The 18,857-nt window shown below is 35.8% G+C and overlaps 1 protein-coding gene across 10 annotated transcripts in view; it reads right to left on the bottom strand.

Annotated features, from left to right (window-relative positions):
• Positions 1-18,857, bottom strand: part of TTC3 (tetratricopeptide repeat domain 3) — a 156,252-nt gene that overhangs the window by 124,848 nt on the left and 12,547 nt on the right. For 7 of the 10 annotated variants that reach the window (XR_008998483.1, XM_036899242.2, XM_036899240.2 and 4 more), the window contains 8 exons: positions 12,723-12,765; positions 12,252-12,402; positions 11,682-11,769; positions 10,776-10,829; positions 9,672-9,792; positions 7,820-7,905; positions 5,892-5,986; positions 4,679-4,741 (listed from right to left, as the gene is read on the bottom strand). The exons of 2 other annotated variants lie outside the window; for them this stretch is intronic. Coding sequence is in view for 6 of the 8 variants with exons in the window: in XM_036899242.2 (XP_036755137.2) it covers positions 4,679-4,741; positions 5,892-5,986; positions 7,820-7,905; positions 9,672-9,792; positions 10,776-10,829; positions 11,682-11,769; positions 12,252-12,402; positions 12,723-12,765 (701 nt within the window). In the remaining 2 variants the exon portion in view is untranslated. Of the gene's footprint in view, positions 1-1,700; positions 3,149-4,678; positions 4,742-5,891; positions 5,987-7,819; positions 7,906-9,671; positions 9,793-10,775; positions 10,830-11,681; positions 11,770-12,251; positions 12,403-12,722; positions 12,766-18,857 lie in introns of those variants that run through there. One more of the 10 variants, XM_036899249.2, reaches the window with a different exon arrangement.

Genomic DNA, 18,857 nt, shown 5'->3' with positions numbered 1-18,857 from the left:
TGTACTCAACTTTTTATATTGTGCATCTGTTACTGCTTTATAAAGGGGGGTGCACTGCAAAGATTGCAAAAATAAATCAAAAGCAAATTCAGCAGCTTCTAAGTAAAAATAGAGACCACAAAGTAAAAGAGCAGGGTGAGGAATTATTCACCAAACCAACACAAGTGCGGTAAAAGCTCGTCAACACATACTAGGATTTTTGAAATTCTCATAGAAACATACAATTCATTTGATTTATACCTTGGACCTCAGAGAAATTCAGGAAAAAAACAAAAACAAAAATCAGGTAAGTTATTTAAAGTCTGCCTGCCTGCTATTAATCACAACAGAAGGGAATATCATATGATGGATAAATACCAAAAGATCAAAGTAAATATCAAATTTAAAAATTCCATAAGTTTTCCAAAATAAATTCAAAAAACATCCAAGGCCAACCTTTCCCTTTCCCCTATTACATTTCCCCTTACACAGTTTATCACATCCCACCATGAGTCCCACAAGAATGAATCAAACAGGAAGTAGGCAAAGCCTAATCATGTATTTTGCATAACTACTGTAATCACAGAAGCTATAGATATGCCTGATTTTTCTAGATTCTCCTTTGAACTAAAAATTTATTAGTTCAGTTAAACATAACTGCTAAATTGTCTTTGAAAAGTTAATTTCTAGAAGACCAGAATAAAAAGGACATCTCATCCAAGATAGGCATTCTGGGATACACTGCACACATTCCTTAGTCTGACAGATTCACGAACAGCTGTGGTAGGAGGCAGCACATTTCTACCCACCCCACTCCATGTAATTTCCCAAGTTCAACATCTGCAGACCTGGAGATGCACACATCTGGTGAATGGTAAGGGTTCTGATTGGCTCTTAGCCTCACCTATATTCACTTGTAGATGGTCTGACTTACAAACTGTGTGACTATTTGGCATTAAAAACACCACCATCATCACTTGACCATTTTTGAATGAAGCATTTTTCCCACGCATACCTCGTTTTCAGGCTCCCCACCATTGGTCTTAAGATACTTCTCTTTCTTTCAAGATTACTTTAGATTTATTTATTACCCTTGGTGTTTAGTGATCATTGCTTTCTCTTTGGTCTGTGCATTTTTAATTACACATTGTGTTACTTTTATCAAGTATTTCCAGTATACATAAAAGTACAGAGAATAACATTAATATAATCAACACCCATGTACCAGCTTAGCAAGATCTTAACATTTTGCCACATTCACTTCATATCTTTCTGTAGAAATTTACAACAGTTGACATTCACTGTCTACCATCTTACCCATCTTCAATCCTTTTCCCTCTCCAAAGACAGCCACTCCCCTGGTATTTGACATGCCCGTGCATTTAAAAAACAATTTTAATACATACTATGTATTAATTATGGATAAGTATATAATTTTGCAGATTTTAAGCATTATATAAACAGCATACCATACAAATCATTCTGCAACTTGCTTTTTCACTCAACACTGACATCATTTGAACTGCTGCATAGAATTCCATCATATGAATATACCATGATTTATTTATCCATTCCCCAACTGATGGACATTTAGGTTGTTTCCATTTCTTTACTCTTACAAACAATGCTATAATGAAGGCTTGTACATATCTTCTTGGATACACATTTGAGTGTGGAGGGTATAAGCCTAGAAGTGGGCTGCAGAGTATGCACATCTTCACCTTGCCAAATTGCTCTCCAATGTGATCACACCGATTTACACTTTCTCCAGGCGAATATGAAAGTTTCCTTTGTTTCACATCCTTTCAAATACTTGGTATTATGAAGTTAAAAAATTTTTTGCCAATCTGATGGGTATGAAAGAAAGACTCATAGTTTTTAATATGCATGTCCTGTAAGGATAATCATGTTTATTAACTATTTGGACCATTTACTTCATTTTAAAATTTTTTCAACTTTCACATCACCTTTTGATTCTATCATCACCTTTCTACGGCGATTAATAGTAGAGACTCTGTATCCAGGCTGCCTGGGTTCAAATTCTGGCTCCATCACACCCACCTAATGTCTGAGGACACTTTGTTTGCCTTTCCCATCCCTCAGTCTCCTCATCTATAAAGAGATACAGCACCAGCCTCACAAGGTGTGAGGGTTTTAGTTAACACCGTTAAAGTGCTCAGAGTAGTGCCAGGGAGGTTGGATGCCTTACCTACCATTGTCCTCACAGCTGCTCAGCCAGATTCTGTGACAGATCTACCAAACATCAGATGTGAGGTCAACACCTCATCCTTGGTAAGTCAACTACAGGGCATGTGTCCTCCTGTGTCAAGTGGCACATTTGAATCACTAGCAACATGTTCTTTTCTGAAGTCACATCATCTACTCACTTGGTCAGGAGTTATATATACCATGGACTCAGAAACATTATCCCTACAATACTGAGCAAGTCATACAAACAATGTAAAAGATGGTGGGAAACACCAGCAAAAACAGGGTGGCATAAAGTTTCTGACATTAAACAGGCATCTGATACATACTGGTGATTGCCTAAGAAGGAGATGCTGCTGACCATCTGTAGTGAAAACTTTGATGGTGTTGAACCGCAAGACAGACCATCAGAAAGGAGGTACAAGAATGGATGCACAACCCTGCTCTTGACGTTTACCTCACCAGACTACCCGAATTTTCTGTATTTCTACTTTGATGCACCTCCTTTGCGGCAGTTTTAAGAGGTACTCCTTGAGTGTCTTAGCATTCAACACTCATGAACAAAAGCAGAAATACTCTGGTTTGCCTCTCAGCTCTTGGAGATCCCCTATACAGAGTGGATGACCCTTTGCCCAATCAAGGCTTCAGATAGGCGCCTCGATTTCATAAGAGGCTAGCCAAGTTGCCAACCTATTCCTCTTGAAAGCATACAGATTCCACCTTCAGACAGCATGGGATATCTGCAATTCTGGACCTAGCCAGACACAATAACCTAAAGACATTTGCAGCTCATTCTTGTCAGAACCAGTTGAGGACAGTGGTATTGATGGAAGACTGTGTCAAGCCCATCCATTCCTCTAGTCTAGATAGCCTCGGTTTATCCACGACTTAAGCCATCTAAAAACTGTGTAACGTTAATACAGCGGTATTCTCCAAGGTTGTTGGATTACTGGTGATTTTTATGTTCTTCTTTTTAAACTCTTGTATTTTCCAAATTTTCTACCATGAGAATGTGTTCTGTTTATAATAAAAGAAAAACATAATGTTATTTTTTAAAGCTACATACTTGAAACATACTCTCTTCCCCACTCCCACACACCCTCATCCCAACGTGTTTTCACTGAAAAACAACTAATACCAAAATGCTTTTATGAGAAAACTTCACAAAAAATTAATTTATGAAAGCCAAAACTGCACTGTCAGGGAATATTTTGCTTTGAACAAGAATGTTACTAAGGTGGTTCTTTACTCCAGCACTCAAGTCATATTACTTATAAGCCATATAAATTTCTCCCAAAACTAAACACCAGGAAAACTGTTTCACCTAAGCAACTAGTGTCCTCTTTCTTCATGAACACAGAAGATTATGTAACTTGTCAGGTTTTCTTGTTTTATTTTGGGCAACACAAAGATCAGATATAAATATGAATTGTAACTAATAACTAAACAGGACTTTATGCCTATGCAGCTTTATTCTGAGGACCAGACTTTAACTTGGACTTCTAGTTTATTGTCTTTTATTTTTAATATTCTTCTACTGAATGGATGTATTCTTTTTTTAAAAAATTGAAGTACAGTTGACATACAGTATTATATTAGTTTCAGGTGTACAGTGATCTGACAAGTATATACATGACTAAATGCTCACCATAGTAAGTGTAGTTACCATCAGTCACCATACAAAGTTATTATAATATATTGATTAAATTCCCTATTCTGTACTTTCACCCTGTGATTTATTTATTTTATAATTGGAAATTTGTACCTCTTTTGAGTGGATGTATTCTTGAAGCCACTCTAACCCTTCTTACAGTAACACAGTACATAAAATATAGTAGTTTACACTGTTCAATATTAGTGCTTATAATTTATGTTCTAAATATTTTTAACTGAGTGACAACAAAATCAGGGTGCAGTGTTGACAATCTTTATCAACTAGTAAGAAAAGGCTCAGTTTAACATAGGAACTAAGAATTACAATTTCACTCTGATAGTTAAACCATAAAATTTCTTTTCTTTCTTTCATTTATGAAGGACATTTACTTAAGTTTTTTTATACTACGATAAAGGAAACAAATAAAAATTCTTCTCCCAGAACTATACAAATTAATAGAGCAAAAGGAGGTAATATAGATATTATAAAAACAGATTTTGACATCATCAGATGATCTGTGTTCAAATTTTGTCATCACCACTTCCTCTTGGCATGAGTTTCCCCAAATGTAAATGTGGAGAACAATACCTACCTACTGAAAGTGTTGTGAGAGTTATATACAAATATATGTCATAATATAAGTAATATACTTAAAAGTAATGCATAACATGTTATTGTTATTATATATAAAGCCTGCAGAGCCCCTCTTAATCATTTGACTATTTCTGCCAAAGAACTACTGAAGGATTTTCTTGCATACCTGCAAAAGATAAATATTTCTCAAAAATGGGTATTTAGCATAACAGTTCAGTGACTTGGGTACTCTAGCCAACTTACCTAAACTGTCCAGTGCGAAGAAAACAAAGAGCTCGGTTACCATAAAGAAGGTGATTTTCAGGTCTTTAAAATAAATAATGTTTAGTCAGTAATGGACATTACATAAAAACAAACAAAATCACACCAAAAACGTAAGGCATAAAAATGTTTTCAGAACTCTACATCTGTGAGGCAGAGCGGAAAGAATATATGATCTGAAGTCCTAACTGGCTAAGTTCCAGTTCCTTTACGTCCTAACTAAATAACTTTGTTCAAATCAAGCTAAACTTGCCTACATTCAAAATGTTCTGCTTTTTCTCCCTAGCTCATTGGACTGTTAGGATCAAAAGATTAAAAAGCTAGCAAACTACAATTATGCTGTACTTTACAAAGTAACTGTAAAGGACAGAATTAGTTACTTAAGTAATGACTGTAACACTTTGACAGAGAACCCAGCAAAGGAAATCTGAAAATCGCAACAGTAATTTAAATTGCTTCCTTATCATTTTGTCCTTTTAAGTTTTTTCTGATTTTATGTAGTGGAACTTATTTTCCCATTTTCTCCACCTCTTCCTCAGAAGAAAAGAGCAGTAGCCTTTCCAATGAGGCGTGACACGTTAAGTCACTCAATTCCCGTGGAGATGGGCAAAGTAGGTAAGACAGTAGCTGTCTACAGTGCACCCTCTGCAGGCTGCTGTAATAGGTGGCCCAGCTCAGATGTCACAGGAGTCAAGTGTGAGGCACACTTGCAAGAATGCTGCAAAATTCCAGCAGCTGAGCAAAGAGAAGATGATGTTGAGAGAACACATGCATTTTTCTCAACAATTCTAACTATTACCCTGTAGAGGTTCCATCTTAGCAAAAATCCCTAAATGGGTGATATCTTAAGTATTAGTAACTAACCATTTGCGACCAGCTAATAATTTGGAAGCAATCAGTCAAAGACAAAATGAGAACAAGAAAGAACAAATAACTGTGTTGGAAAGCTTGAAAGCAACTGGGGCAGGGCAGAACAAAATCACCATTCTGCTTGACTTCCCTGAGTTATACTACTTGATTAAGTTCATCTACTCAGGCCATCTCTAATGCCTCTAATGCTTAAGGGTGGGAAAACCTACTCTGCACAGCAAGCTGCGGATACCCCCAATCCTCATCTTGCTTTTATTTCTCTTGACTGGCTTTCTAATTTGATCTGCCATATAGAAAGGATCTCACTGTTCCATTTTGCTCTTACCTATATTCAATGGCTCTGGTGTAATAGATAATAGCTATATCAAATCTTTCTTTGGAAAATTCTTCATTTCCTTTCATTTTCATTAGTTCTCCTTGCTGAGAAACCAAGATGAAAGAAGACCCATCAATTAACTGCAAAGACCACTGAGAACCCAAACATCTAGGAAAAATGGTTCTGGGCTTCTATCTTTGATAACAGAAACAAACTTGTGGATCATTTATATAAAAAATGAGAATGCAATATCCAATATTTTGGTGTATATATTTAAAGAAACCTGTCTCTAAGTATTCAATGCTAGCTTTGTTCAAGGAATATTAAAAAGTAAACAAAACCATCACATCATGAATAATTACTAACAGTTTTCCTTTATGTGCCATACTTGGCAGGTCCACTTTTAAATAAACCTTATGAAGCCTAACATATGGTGAAGAAAAACAAGAGGCAGGTAGAATTTTAATTTTACTTTAGAAATGTGATATTATTCAATAAACCAGAGTGGCTAAAAAGAAATATATAAGTCAGTAACATTCAGGCAATGGTAATTAAATTAATTGCCCCCCAAGAGGTGACAAATTTATCAAGAATGAAATCAAAGAGAAATCACAGGTGTTACAGATGTAACTGAAACTTTTCATGTACTCAAAGTTTCTAAGTTAAAATAAACTGGACCATACCAATGACTTAAAGAATGTAACAGAGCATTAAATATTTTCCTAAATACTTTTTTAAAATTTCAGATAAAATTTTACTTCCTATGAGTGAATTGTATGGCATGTCAATTACATCTCAATAAAGCTGTTACCAAATAAAATCATGTTTTCCCAACTAATTAAAAATTTTTAGCCTGTAAGTTAAAAAAAATGTCAATTTTCAATTATTTAAAAATCTGTAACATTAGAAAATTGTTTTACTATTACATTTTATTGAAGTATTGTTGATATACATGATTATACTAGTTTCAAGTATTCAACATAGTGATTCATTGACAACATTCTCTATGCTGTACTTTCATCCCCATGACTAACTTATATTATGATTAAGATTCTGTGCCTCTTTATCCCCTTCACCTATTTCACCCACCCACCCCAACCCATCCCCCATGGTAAGTACCAGTCCCTTCTCAGTGTCTATGAGTCTACTTCTCTTTTGTTAGTTTTTCTTTGCTTTCTTTTGTTTTTTGTTTTTATATTCCACAAATAAGTGAAATCATGGTATTTGTCTTTCTCTACCTGGCTTATTTCACTGAGCATAATACCCTCTATGTCCCTCCAAGTTGTTGCAAATGACAAGATTTCCTTCTTTTTTATAGCTGAATAATATTCCATTGTGTATGTGTACTACATCTTCTTTACCTATTCATCTATTGATGGGCACTCGGGTTGCTTCCATATCTTGGCTATTGTAAATAGCATAGCAATAAACATAGGTATGCATAAATCTTTTCAAATTAGTGATTTCGTTTTCTCTAGGTGTATACTTAGAAGTGGAATTACTGGATCACATGGTGTTTCTATTTTTGTTTTCTGAGGAACCTCTATACTGCTTCCACAGTAGCTACATCAATTTACATTCCCACCACTAGTACAGGAGGATTCCATTTTCTCCACATCCTCACCAACACTTGTTATTTCTTGTCTTTTGGATAGTGGCCATTCTGACTGATAGGAGGTGATACCTCATTGTGGTTTTGATTTGCATTTCCCTGATGATTAGTGATGTGAAGCATCTTTTCATAACATTAGAAAATTCTGATTAAGATGTTTTCTCTCCTAAAAAAAGTCTAATCAAAATTCATTAAAATTTCCCCTCAAACACATTACTGATTTTTATAGTAGTTCTTTTAGCACTTTTATTGAACTTCCTCTGAGGGTTAGAAGTTCTAACAATCAAATCTTATAATATACATACAAGCAAATATTTATTCTCACCTCTATACACTCCGCACAATTTTGAGTTCTAAATTCTTCAAGCAAATTGCAGTTTTCTGTAACAACTTTCGTTATGTGGTACTTGTCTAAAATTTATTTTTAGGAGAGAGTGAAAGAACATTTGTTTAAAAAAAACAATTGGGTATTGTTAACATTCTAATTCTTAGGTTAGGTAGGTGATTCCCTAAAGTTCATTACATTTTTATACTTTCTAAATAACATGTTACTTGCAATCTTTTACAAGTATCAAATAAATCAAATAATATATTTTAAACATCTGATAAAATGTTTCAGAAAACATGAGATTCATTGCTTGCTATGAATCTAATCTCAATTTTATTTCTAGCATTAAAAAACACTTGTTTATTATTATAGTTGTTCTAATTATAGTTACAACAGGGGCTCTGTCATAACACTTTCAAAGAAGCCTCAGAATTACTCAAGTCAATTCAACAAACATTACTGTTCACCTATGGTGCACCTGGCACAATGTTCAATAAAAATATCTGAAAACAAAAACCAGGAAAACTACTTTCTAAAATGTATTCAATGTAAGAAATAAAGAATTTAAAATGTCTTAATTCAACATTTGACTCTCATAAATGAAATGTTAAAATGAGACATTTGAAACACTATTCTTATAAAAATTTAATAAACTAATTAAAATGCAGTAAGTAATAACCAAAATTTGCGTTAAAGGTTTACCAGATCTCTTTTTCTGTATTTTAAGCTGTTCTAGAAAGAAAATTTTTTTAATGGCAAATAGTAATTTTATTACAACCAAACTATAGTTATAGCTCTAGCCAAAGACATTCGTATCCAGGGTGAAAGGAGTACCTAAAATTTAAGATTCAAGAAAGGATTTGGGAAGGTCACCAAATAAAGTAATACTAAGAGACAGAATAAGATAATCAGGTGAAAACCTGAGCTTTGAGATCAGAGAGACCTGACTTCTCATCTAGGTTCTACTTCTTACTAGACTACAGAAATATCACTTGACATCTCAAAGCCTCAAGTAGGGACATTTTGACCTAAAATAGGTCATTTCTAAAATAGGGCCACTAGCAGTTACCTTGCAGTGCTATGATAAAGAAGAGAGAACAGAAAAGGAGAGTCAGAAACAAGCCCACATCGATGCTCAATATAAGATATTGGTCCTCTACTTCTACCATTAAATCTAGCCTAGAATTAAAGGCCTCCAGAACAACTAGAAGAACCACCTCTGTTGATGTAGTATAACCCAGTACCTAATAAACCTATCAGAAAAACCTGTCTTTGTGTTTAAGCTTAGTTTCTAACACTTAGGTCAACAGTACAAAATTCTCTCCTTAGTGGAGATGGCAAATTATCAGTCATTATCAGCTAAAGAGCCAAATATTTCCTGTTTCATGATTCCTGTAACTGTACTATAAAAACACTGCTAACATAAATGCTTTAGGGAAGAATATTTTACAAAGTAAGAAAACATATAAGGCAGTTTCATCACTAGTAAGAATAACAGATTCATCAAAGAAATGAAAATTCTAACCATAGCTCGTTACTTATTTCTCTTATGAATGAGAATACATGTGCCCCAGTTGTGGTCTCTTTCTTTGGGTATCACATATAATAAGTTATGACATCTGTTTGGTAGGATTTTTAAAAATATAACATCACAGAAATCATTAAAAGACAGGAAATGCAGAATAAAACTAACTACAGGGTTGAAGTTCTCTTATTCAGGCTTTTCTCTCACAAAAGGAAAAATTTTTTTAATCCTAAGTAATCACATAACTAGACATTCCATTTTCCCAATACCTTTAGAAACTAAGTCAGGTTTTTTAATTTAAACAATTAAAGCATTTATACTTACATTCAGTAAAGAAAATACTTAACATAGGCCAACAGTTGTCAACTGCTCCTAATTTAGGTAGAATTGTTACATCGCCTGTGTATTTCACCCAATTCAAAGCTTCTTCCATTGCCAAGATTTTCTGTTTTAAAAACGGGGATGAAGAAAGTAATTTGGGTATTAATTCTAAATTTACACATGATATTATAAATTTATTTTATGCAGTATTTTAGATTCTTAATACAAAACTTATACAATCTCATATTTTGATTACTCTAGCACTCGACCTAAAATAGCTGGTCCCCAACACATAAGTTAATAGATACCATAGACTCACATATGTCACCTCTTCAGGTAACCTCAGGGCCCCTCAGAGTTCAGAATGCTGCTTCAGTGATCACAGACCTGGAAGTTGAGGTCTACAGCCTAGCCAGGAAAACTGCATTACCCAGGGCATCAGGAAAATGTAATAATATGAGGTGAACAAGGGGTCTCAGATCTCATCTAAACTAGGACTTCCATCCTTACCTCAAAGTTAAAAGTATAGATTAAGGTTCACCAAAGGGATTGTGTATTTTAAATGGTCCATGGCAAAGAGAATAAGGAGGTAACAGAGAAGAGTGAAGATGAGCAAATGAGCACTAGGTACAATGATGTTCATGAACAGTTCACAGAAATGTTACTTGTGTTTCTAGTGTCTGAAATGACTTCAGAAGTTAAATAGTGTAGTTATCAATGCTGGTGACAGGCATAAGGGAAACACATAGATGTTTAGATGTTTATGTTACCATTAGCATTCAACACTGATTCATCATTATATTTGGAGATTATCTAGCTATTACATATCAAAAAATGTTCATGTCAGAGGCCTAATAATTTCACTGGGAGAACATATACCAGATAAATAATCTAAAATAGAAAAAATAATCAACTTGTAAAAGAAGCTCAAAATTATACCGATGCAAATCCTCAAAATAAGGAATTGCTTAAGCAAAATACAGAGATCAGTATCACCAAACACTACCAAACACTGACTATGTGGACCCAATATGTGGGGCAATGAGCCATGAGACGACTGCTATTTATTCACAGTGGTTGTGCTGGGCTCCCACTGTTAACACTTACATTTTCTATTTTATAACCAATTCTCAATAAGCCTCCAATAAAGAATGAATCATTCTGTAAAACAAACAAAAAGAACAAAACACAGTTTTTCCCTTATTCAATCAATTATACTTGAATTTTTTGGTGGACAAAAATCCTACATTCTAGGAATACTACTCTTACGTACATAGTAGCCCACAAGCACTTTCAAGCCCCATTTAGGTCTTAAGGACCCTAAAGTAAGAATTCAGAAGTAGTCTTACATTGGGTTCTAATCATGAAATGATTTAGTATAACTTTTAGACATGGATTTTAAGTTTGTTACACTGGATTTTTTATAAAAGTTCACTGGCTAATATGTTACTGCAAAGGATTATCAGCAGGAAATAAACATCAGAATGAACTTTCTGAATTTAAGTTTGCAATCAGAATAATACCAAGAAAAACTCTTGACTCCTTATCAACTAAAATAAGAAAAATTTTCAAATGGCTTTCTAGTAAAAAAAAAAAAATCAGTACAGCACAAGGACACCTCCTCAATAAAGGATAAAGTTTACCCCAAAGAAAAAGCATTTGTTGTGCTGACAGTAACTTTAGGTTTTAAGATAGAACTCATCACTTTCAGAACTTGTGACACAGGTTTCTGTGAACCAGGAGCACACTTTCATTTGTGACAAATTCCTATTTGTATCTTTAAGGACAAAGAGCAGCCCTGGTTCTCATCATGTTATGTCAGAACCAAGAAAAAAGCCATCTACTTGATCTCTCAAATACACAGCAAAGATTCTTCATGGACAGCAGCGTCAGATTAACCAAAACTGAAACTACTACCTGTTAACCACTACAAATTAGTAATATGGGCCTGACACCATCCAAGTATTTATATTCTTTAAATAGAGGGGATGGAAAACACATTCCACCACTTACCGCAACTTTCTTTGCCAAATCCACAATATCTTCCATCAACTCAAGATGTTGTAATTTTTTCAAACTTATCTCAGAAGCATTAGAATTGCTTAAAGACAAATTTATTTTTTAAAAGATTAGGTTTTCACATATAAAAATTCACTGAACTTTACACTTAACTGTATATTATACCTCAATTTAAACTACTTGAGAAAAAAATAAGCTGTTCCTTCACTCAAGGAAACAATAAGTTCTTTAAGTGGACAAAATACTATACTTGTTCCTCTTTTGTACTACAATGCTTACATTTATAAACAAGCACATTAATTTTCCTTACTCAGCTTTAAATCTACCATCTAAAGCTCTTCAGAGTTTCATTCATTGTAATGTTAGCACTTCCTTTCCCTTACAAATGATTTTTCATTCATATCCAAATTCCAAGTATTAACTTTTTCCACCTATTAACCAAGAGTGAAGATGAACAGGATACAAGAATGAGACATACATAGCCTTCCACTGTACTTGGCATTCCTCAGTACTAGGCAATATGTTTACTACTGTTCATAGAAAATGAGTAACATAGTAATTTACCTGGCCTCCACACAGGGGTGCAACCGTGATATTACAGAACTGTGTTGTCGTTGAAACAGAAGTGGCCAGAAGATGTATATTTTAATAGCATCACAATAATCTCGCAGGAAAGAAATTGGTTTACTACACCACATGTTGCAGATGTCAAATTCTGAATTAAAAAAAAAAAAGCTTTAAATTGATATTTTGTGCCTCGTTTGGAATAAATCAACACTGTTAATAAGGAAAAGGTAAATATGGATATGGAAAGGTAAGAAATTAGTAGATGAAATATTTTAACCTGTTAGATGTTAAGAATATTTAAGTGTTAGCTAAAACTACTTTAACAAATAAAGGTTTTGGTTTCTGATGAAAAAGAATAATACGAATAAATTTTTAAAAGATATCTAAATCTGTTAGGCCGATATGAATGGATGAACTTCCATGATAGTCTTTCAACAAATTATAAAATACCAATGTACTCACACTCACCTAAGTTTCTCTCACTTTGGGTATAATCTTTATACTGCATACCCTAAAAAGAAAAAAGTTCTTTTGATGTGTATCTGGTGAAATGCAAAAGTACATTTTTTAAATTAATTAATTAATTTGTTAAAATAATTAATTAACTTATTTTTATTTTTTTGAAGAACATTATGTTTACTAGGCTCTCCCCTACCCCAAGGCCCCTGACAAACCCCATTACAGTCACTGTCCATCAGCATAGCAAGACGTGGTAGAATCACTACTTCTCTTCTCTGTGTTGAGCAGCCCTCCCCTTTCCCCCACACCCGACATTATACATGCTAATCATAATACCTCCTTTCTTCTTCCCTGCCCTTATGCCTCCCTACCCTCCCATTCTCCCCAGTGTCTTTCCCTTTGGTAACTGTTAGTCCATTCTTAGGTTCTGTGATTCTGCTACTGTTCTGTTCCTTCAGTTTTTCTTTTGTTCTTATACTCCACAGATGAGTGAAATCATTTGGTATTTGTTTTTCTCCGCTTGGCTTATTTCACTGAGCATAATACCCTCTAGCTCCATCCATGTTGTTGCAAATGGTAGGATTTGTTTTCTTCTTATGGCTGAATAATATTCCATTGTGTATATGTACAACATCTTCTTTATCCATTCATCTACTGATGGACACTTACGTTGCTTCCATTTCCTGGCTATTGTAAATAGTGCTGTGATAAACATAGGGGTGCATCTGTCTTTTTCAAACTGGAGTGCTGCATCCTTAGGGTAAATTCCTAGAAGTGGAATTCCTGGGTCAAATGGTATTTCTATTTTGAGCATTTTGAGGAACCTCCATACTGCTTTCCACAATGGTTGAACTAATTTACATTCCCACCAACAGTGCAGGAGGGTCCCCCTTTCTCTGCAACCTCGCCAATATTTGTTGTTGTTTGTCTTTTGGATGGTGGCCATCCTTACTGGTGTGAGGTGATATCTCATTGTGGTTTTAATTTGCATTTCTCTGATAACTAGCGATGTGGAGCATCTTTTCATGTGTCTGTTGGCCATCTGAATTTCTTCTTTGGAGAAGTGTCTGTTCAGCTCTGCTGCCCATTTTTTAATTGGATTATTTGCTTTTTATTTGTTGAGGTGTGTGAGCTCTTTATATATTTTGGATGTTAAGCCTTTATCGGGTGTGTCATTTACGCATATATTCTCCCATACTGTAGGGTACCTTTTCATTCTATTGATGGTGTCCTTTGCTGTACAGAAGCTTTTCAGCTTGATATAGTCCCACTTGTTCATTTTTGCTTTTGTTTTTCTTGCCCGGGGAGATATATTCATGAAGAAGTCACTCGTTTATGTCCAAGAGATTTTTTCCTATGTTTTTTTCTAAGAATTTTATGGTTTCATGACTTACATTCAGGTCTTTGATCCATTTTGAATTTACTTTTGTGTATGGGGTTAGACAGTGATCCAGTTTCAGTCTCTTACATGGAGCTGTCCAGTTTTGCCAGCACCATCTGTTGAAGAGACTGTCATTTCCCCATTGTATGTCCATGGCTCCTTTATCGAATATTAATTGACCATATATGTTTGGGTTAATGTCTGGAGTCTCTAATCTGTTCCACTGGTCTGTGGCTCTGTTCTTGCGCCAGTACCAAATTGTCTTGATTACTATGTCTTTGTAGTAGAGCTTGAAGTTGGGGAGTGAGATACCCACCACTTTATTCTTCTTTCTCAGGATTGCTTTGGCTATTTGGGGTCTTTGGTGTTTCCATATGAATTTTTAAAATATTTGTTCCAGTTCGTTGAAGGATGTTGTTGGTAATTTGATAGGGATTGCATCAAATCTGTATATTGCTTTGGGCAGGATGGTCATTTTGACAATATTAATTCTTCCTAGCCAAGAGCATGGGATGAGTTTCCATTTGTTAGTGACCTCTTTAATTTCTCTTAAGAGTGTCTTATAGTTTTCAGGGTATAGGTCTTTCACTTCTTTGTTTAGGTTTATTCCTAGGTATTTTATTCTTTTTGATGCAATTGTGAATGGAATTGTTTTCCTAATTTCTCTTTCTATTGGCTCATTGTTAGTGTATAGGAAAGCCACAGATTTCTGTGTGTTAATTTTGTATCCTGCAACTTTGCTGTATTCCGATATCAGTTCTAGTAGTTTTGGAGTGGAGTCTTTAGGGTTTTTTATGTACAATATCATGTCATCTGCAAATAGTGACAGTTTAACTTCTTCTTTACCAATCTGGATTCCTTGTATTTCTTTGTTTTGTCTTAATTGCCACGGCTAGTACTTCTAGTACTATGTCAAATAACAGTGGGGAGAGTGGGCATCCCTGTCTTGTTCCCGATCGCAGAGGAAAAGCTTTCAGCTTCTCACTGTTCAGTATGATGTCAGCTGTGGGTTTATCATAATGGCCTTTATTATGTTGAGGTACTTGCCCTCTATACCCATTTTGCTGAGAGTTTTTATCATGAATGGATGTTGAATTTTATCGAATGCTTTTTCAGCATCTATGGAGATGATCATGTGGTTTTTGTCTTTCTTTTTGTTGATGTGGTGGATGATGTTGATGGATTTTCGAATGTCTTACCATCCTTGCATCCCTGGGATGAATCCCACTTGGTCGTGGTGTATGATCCTTTTGATATATTTTTGAATTCGGTTTGCTAATAGTTTATTGAGTATTTTTGCATCTACGTTCATCAGGGATATTGGTCTGTAATTTTCTTTTTTGGTGGGGTCTTTGCCTGGTTTTGGTATTAGGGTGATGTTGGCTTCATAGAATGAGTTTGGGAGTATTCCCTCCTCTTCTATTTTTTGGAAAACTTTAAGGAGAATGGGTATTATATCTTCTCTGTATGTCTGATAAAATTCCGAGGTAAATCCATCTGGCCCGGGGTTTTTTTTCTTGGGTAGTTTTTTTATTACTGCTTCAATTTCTTTGCTGGTAATTGGTTTGTTTAGATTTTGTGTTTCTTCCTTGGTCAGTCTTGGAAGGTTGTATTTTTCTAGGAAGTTGTCCATTTCTTCTAGGTTTTCCAGCTTGTTAGCATATAGGTTTTCATAGTAGTCTCTAATAATTCTTGGTATTTCTGTTGGGTGTGTCGTGATGTTTCCTTTCTCATTTCTGATTCTGTTGATGTGTGTTGATTCTCTTTTTCTCTTAATAAGTCTGGCTAGAGGCTTATCCAGTTTGTTTATTTTCTCAAAGAACCAGTTCTTGGTTTCATTGATGTTTTCTATTGTTTTATTCTCAATTTTGTTTATTTCTTCTCTGATTGTTATTATGTCACTCCTTCTGCTGACTTTAGGCCTCATTTGTTCTTCTTTTTCCAATTTTGATAACTGTGATGTTAGACTATTCATTTGGGTTTGTTCTTCCTTCTTTAAATATGCCTGGATTGCTATATACTTTTCTCTTTAGACTGCTTTCTCTGCGTCCCACAGAAGTTGGAGCTTTGTGTTGTTGTTGTTGTCATTTATTTGCATATATTGCTGGATCTCCATTTTAATTTGGTCATTGATCCATTGACTATTTAGAAGCATGCTGTTAAGCCTCCATGTGTTTGTGAGCCTTTTTGCTTTCTTGGTACAATTTATTTCTAGTTTTATACCTCTGTGGTCTGAAAAGTTAGTTGGTAGGATTTCAATCTTTTTTAATTTACTGAGGCTCTTTTTGTGGCCTAGTATGTGGTCTATTCTGGAGAATGTTCCATGTGCACTCGAGAAGAATGTGTATCCTGTTGCTTTTGGGTGTAGAGTTCTATAGATGTCTATTAGGTCCATCTGTTCTAGTGTGTTGTTCAGTGCCTCTGTGTCCTTACTTATTTTCTGTCTGGTGGATCTGTCCTTTGGAGTGAATGGTGTGTTGAAGTCTCCTAAAATGAATGCATTGCAGTCTATTTCCTCCTTTAGTTCTGTCAGTATTTGTTTCACATATGCTGGTGCTCCTGTGTTGGGTGCATATATATTTAGAATGGTTATATCCTCTTGTTGGACTGAGCCCTTTATCATTATGTAGTGTCCTTCTTTATCTCTTGTTACTTTCTTTGTTTTGAAGTCTATTTTGTCTGATACTAGTACTGCAACTCCTGCTTTTTTCTCCCTATTGTTTGCATGAAATATCTTTTTCTATCCTTTGACTTTTAGTCTGTGCATGTCTTTGGGTTTGACGTGAGTCTCTTTTAAGCAGCATATAGATAGGTTTTGTTTTTTTATCCATTCAGTGACTCTATGTCTTTTGATTGGTGCATTCAGTCCATTTATATTTAGGGTGATTATCGATAGGTATGTACTTATTGCCATTTCAGGCTTTAGATTCGTAGTTACCAAAGATTCCAGGTTACTTTCCTTACTATCTAAGAGTCTAACTTAACACACTTAGTATGCTGTTATAAACACAATCTAAAGGTTCTTTTCGATTTCTCCTCCTTTTTCTTCCTCCTTCATTCTTTATATATTAGGTATCAGATTCTATACTTTTCCTCTATCCCTTGATTGGCTTTGGGGATAGTCTATTTAATTTTGCATTTGCCTCACAATCAGCTGCTCCACCCTCCCTACCATGATTTTACTACCTCTGGTGACAGCTATCCAACCCTCGGAACACTTCCATCTATAGCAGTCCCTCCAAAGTAGACTGCAGAGATGGTTTGTGGGAGGTAAACTGTTCAGCTTTTGCTTATCTGGAAATTGTTTAATCCCTCCTTCAAATTTAAATGACAATCTTGCTGGATAAAGTAATCTTGGTTCCAGGCCCTTCTGCTCCATGGCATTTAATACACCATGCCACTCCCTTCTGGCCTGTAAGGTTTCTGCTGAGAAGTCTGTTGTTAGTCTAATGGGCTTTCCTTTGTATCTGATCTTATATCTGCCTCTGGCTGCTTTTAACAGTCTGTCCTTATCCTTGATCTTTCCCATTTTAATTACTATGTGTCTTGGTGTTGTCTTCCTTGGGTCCCTTGTGTAGGGGGATCTGTGGATCTCCATGGCCTGACAGACTATGTCCTTCCCCAGATTGGGGAAGTTTTCAGCAACTACCTCCTCAAAGACACTTTCTATCCCTTTCTCTCTCTTCTTCTTCTTCTGGTATCCCTATAATGCGAATATTGTTCCTCTTGGATTGGTCACACAGTTCTCTCAATATTCTTTCATTTTTAGAGATCATTTTTTCTCTCTGTGCCTCAGCTTCTTTGTATTCCTCTTCTCCAGTTTCTATTTCATTTATTGTCTCCTCCACTGTATCCAACTTGCTTTTAATACCCTCCATTGTGTTCTTTAACGATTGGATCTCTGACCTGAATTCATTCCTGAGTTCTTGGATGTCTTTCCGTACCTCCATTAGGGTGTTGATGATTTTTATTTTCAACTCCCTTTCAGGAAGAGTCATGAGGTCCATATCATTTAAATCTTTCTCGGGAGTTGTATTAACAATTTTACTCTGAACAAGGTTCCTTTGGTGTTTCATGTTTGTATATGGTGCCCTCTAGTGTCCAGAAGCTCTATTCTGGAGCTGCTGAGCCCCTGAAGCAATGTCAGGGGTCGCAGGGGAGCGGTACTGGGGGTAGGAAAGAGCTGTTCCCCGCCTCCTGGCTCCTGTGCCTGTCTCCACTGCCTGAGCCAGTGGGCCGGGCACACAGGTATAAGTTTTTGTCCCAGAGCAGCCAGATATGGATCCCTGCTTTCCACAAGCAGCTGGAATCCCAGTCTCCCCAGGAACTCTGCCTGTATTAACTTTCCAAACCAGTAGTCATGCGAATCTCATGAAAGCACCATGAAATGTAGGTTTGTGCTCCCAGCACAGATCTCCGGAGCTAGGTATTCAGCAGTCCCAAGCCTTCTGCTCCCTCCCTGCTCCGTTTGTCTTCCTCCCACCGGTGAGCTGGGGTGGGGGAGGGGCTCGAGTCCCGCGGAGCCACAGTTCTGGTACGTTGCCCCAGTTCGCTGAGGTGTGTTCTTTTCTCCAGGTGTGTGCAGTCTGACGCGTCCTTTCCTGTTGCTCTCTCAGGATTAGTTGCGCCAATTAAATTTTCTAATTGTATCCAGTTTTAGGAGGAAGACTCTGTCTCTCCTCTCACGCTGCCATCTTTCCTTTTTTTTATTTTTAAGGTAAGGATTATCAGTACTAAACTTAAAAATTTCAGTACACATTTAC

This window comes from Manis pentadactyla, chromosome 1, assembly GCF_030020395.1.
Source record: "Manis pentadactyla isolate mManPen7 chromosome 1, mManPen7.hap1, whole genome shotgun sequence".
Classification (NCBI taxonomy): Eukaryota; Metazoa; Chordata; class Mammalia; order Pholidota; family Manidae; genus Manis; species Manis pentadactyla.
Note: the sequence above shows the minus strand (reverse complement) of the source record. Positions and strands in the feature narration are given on the sequence as shown.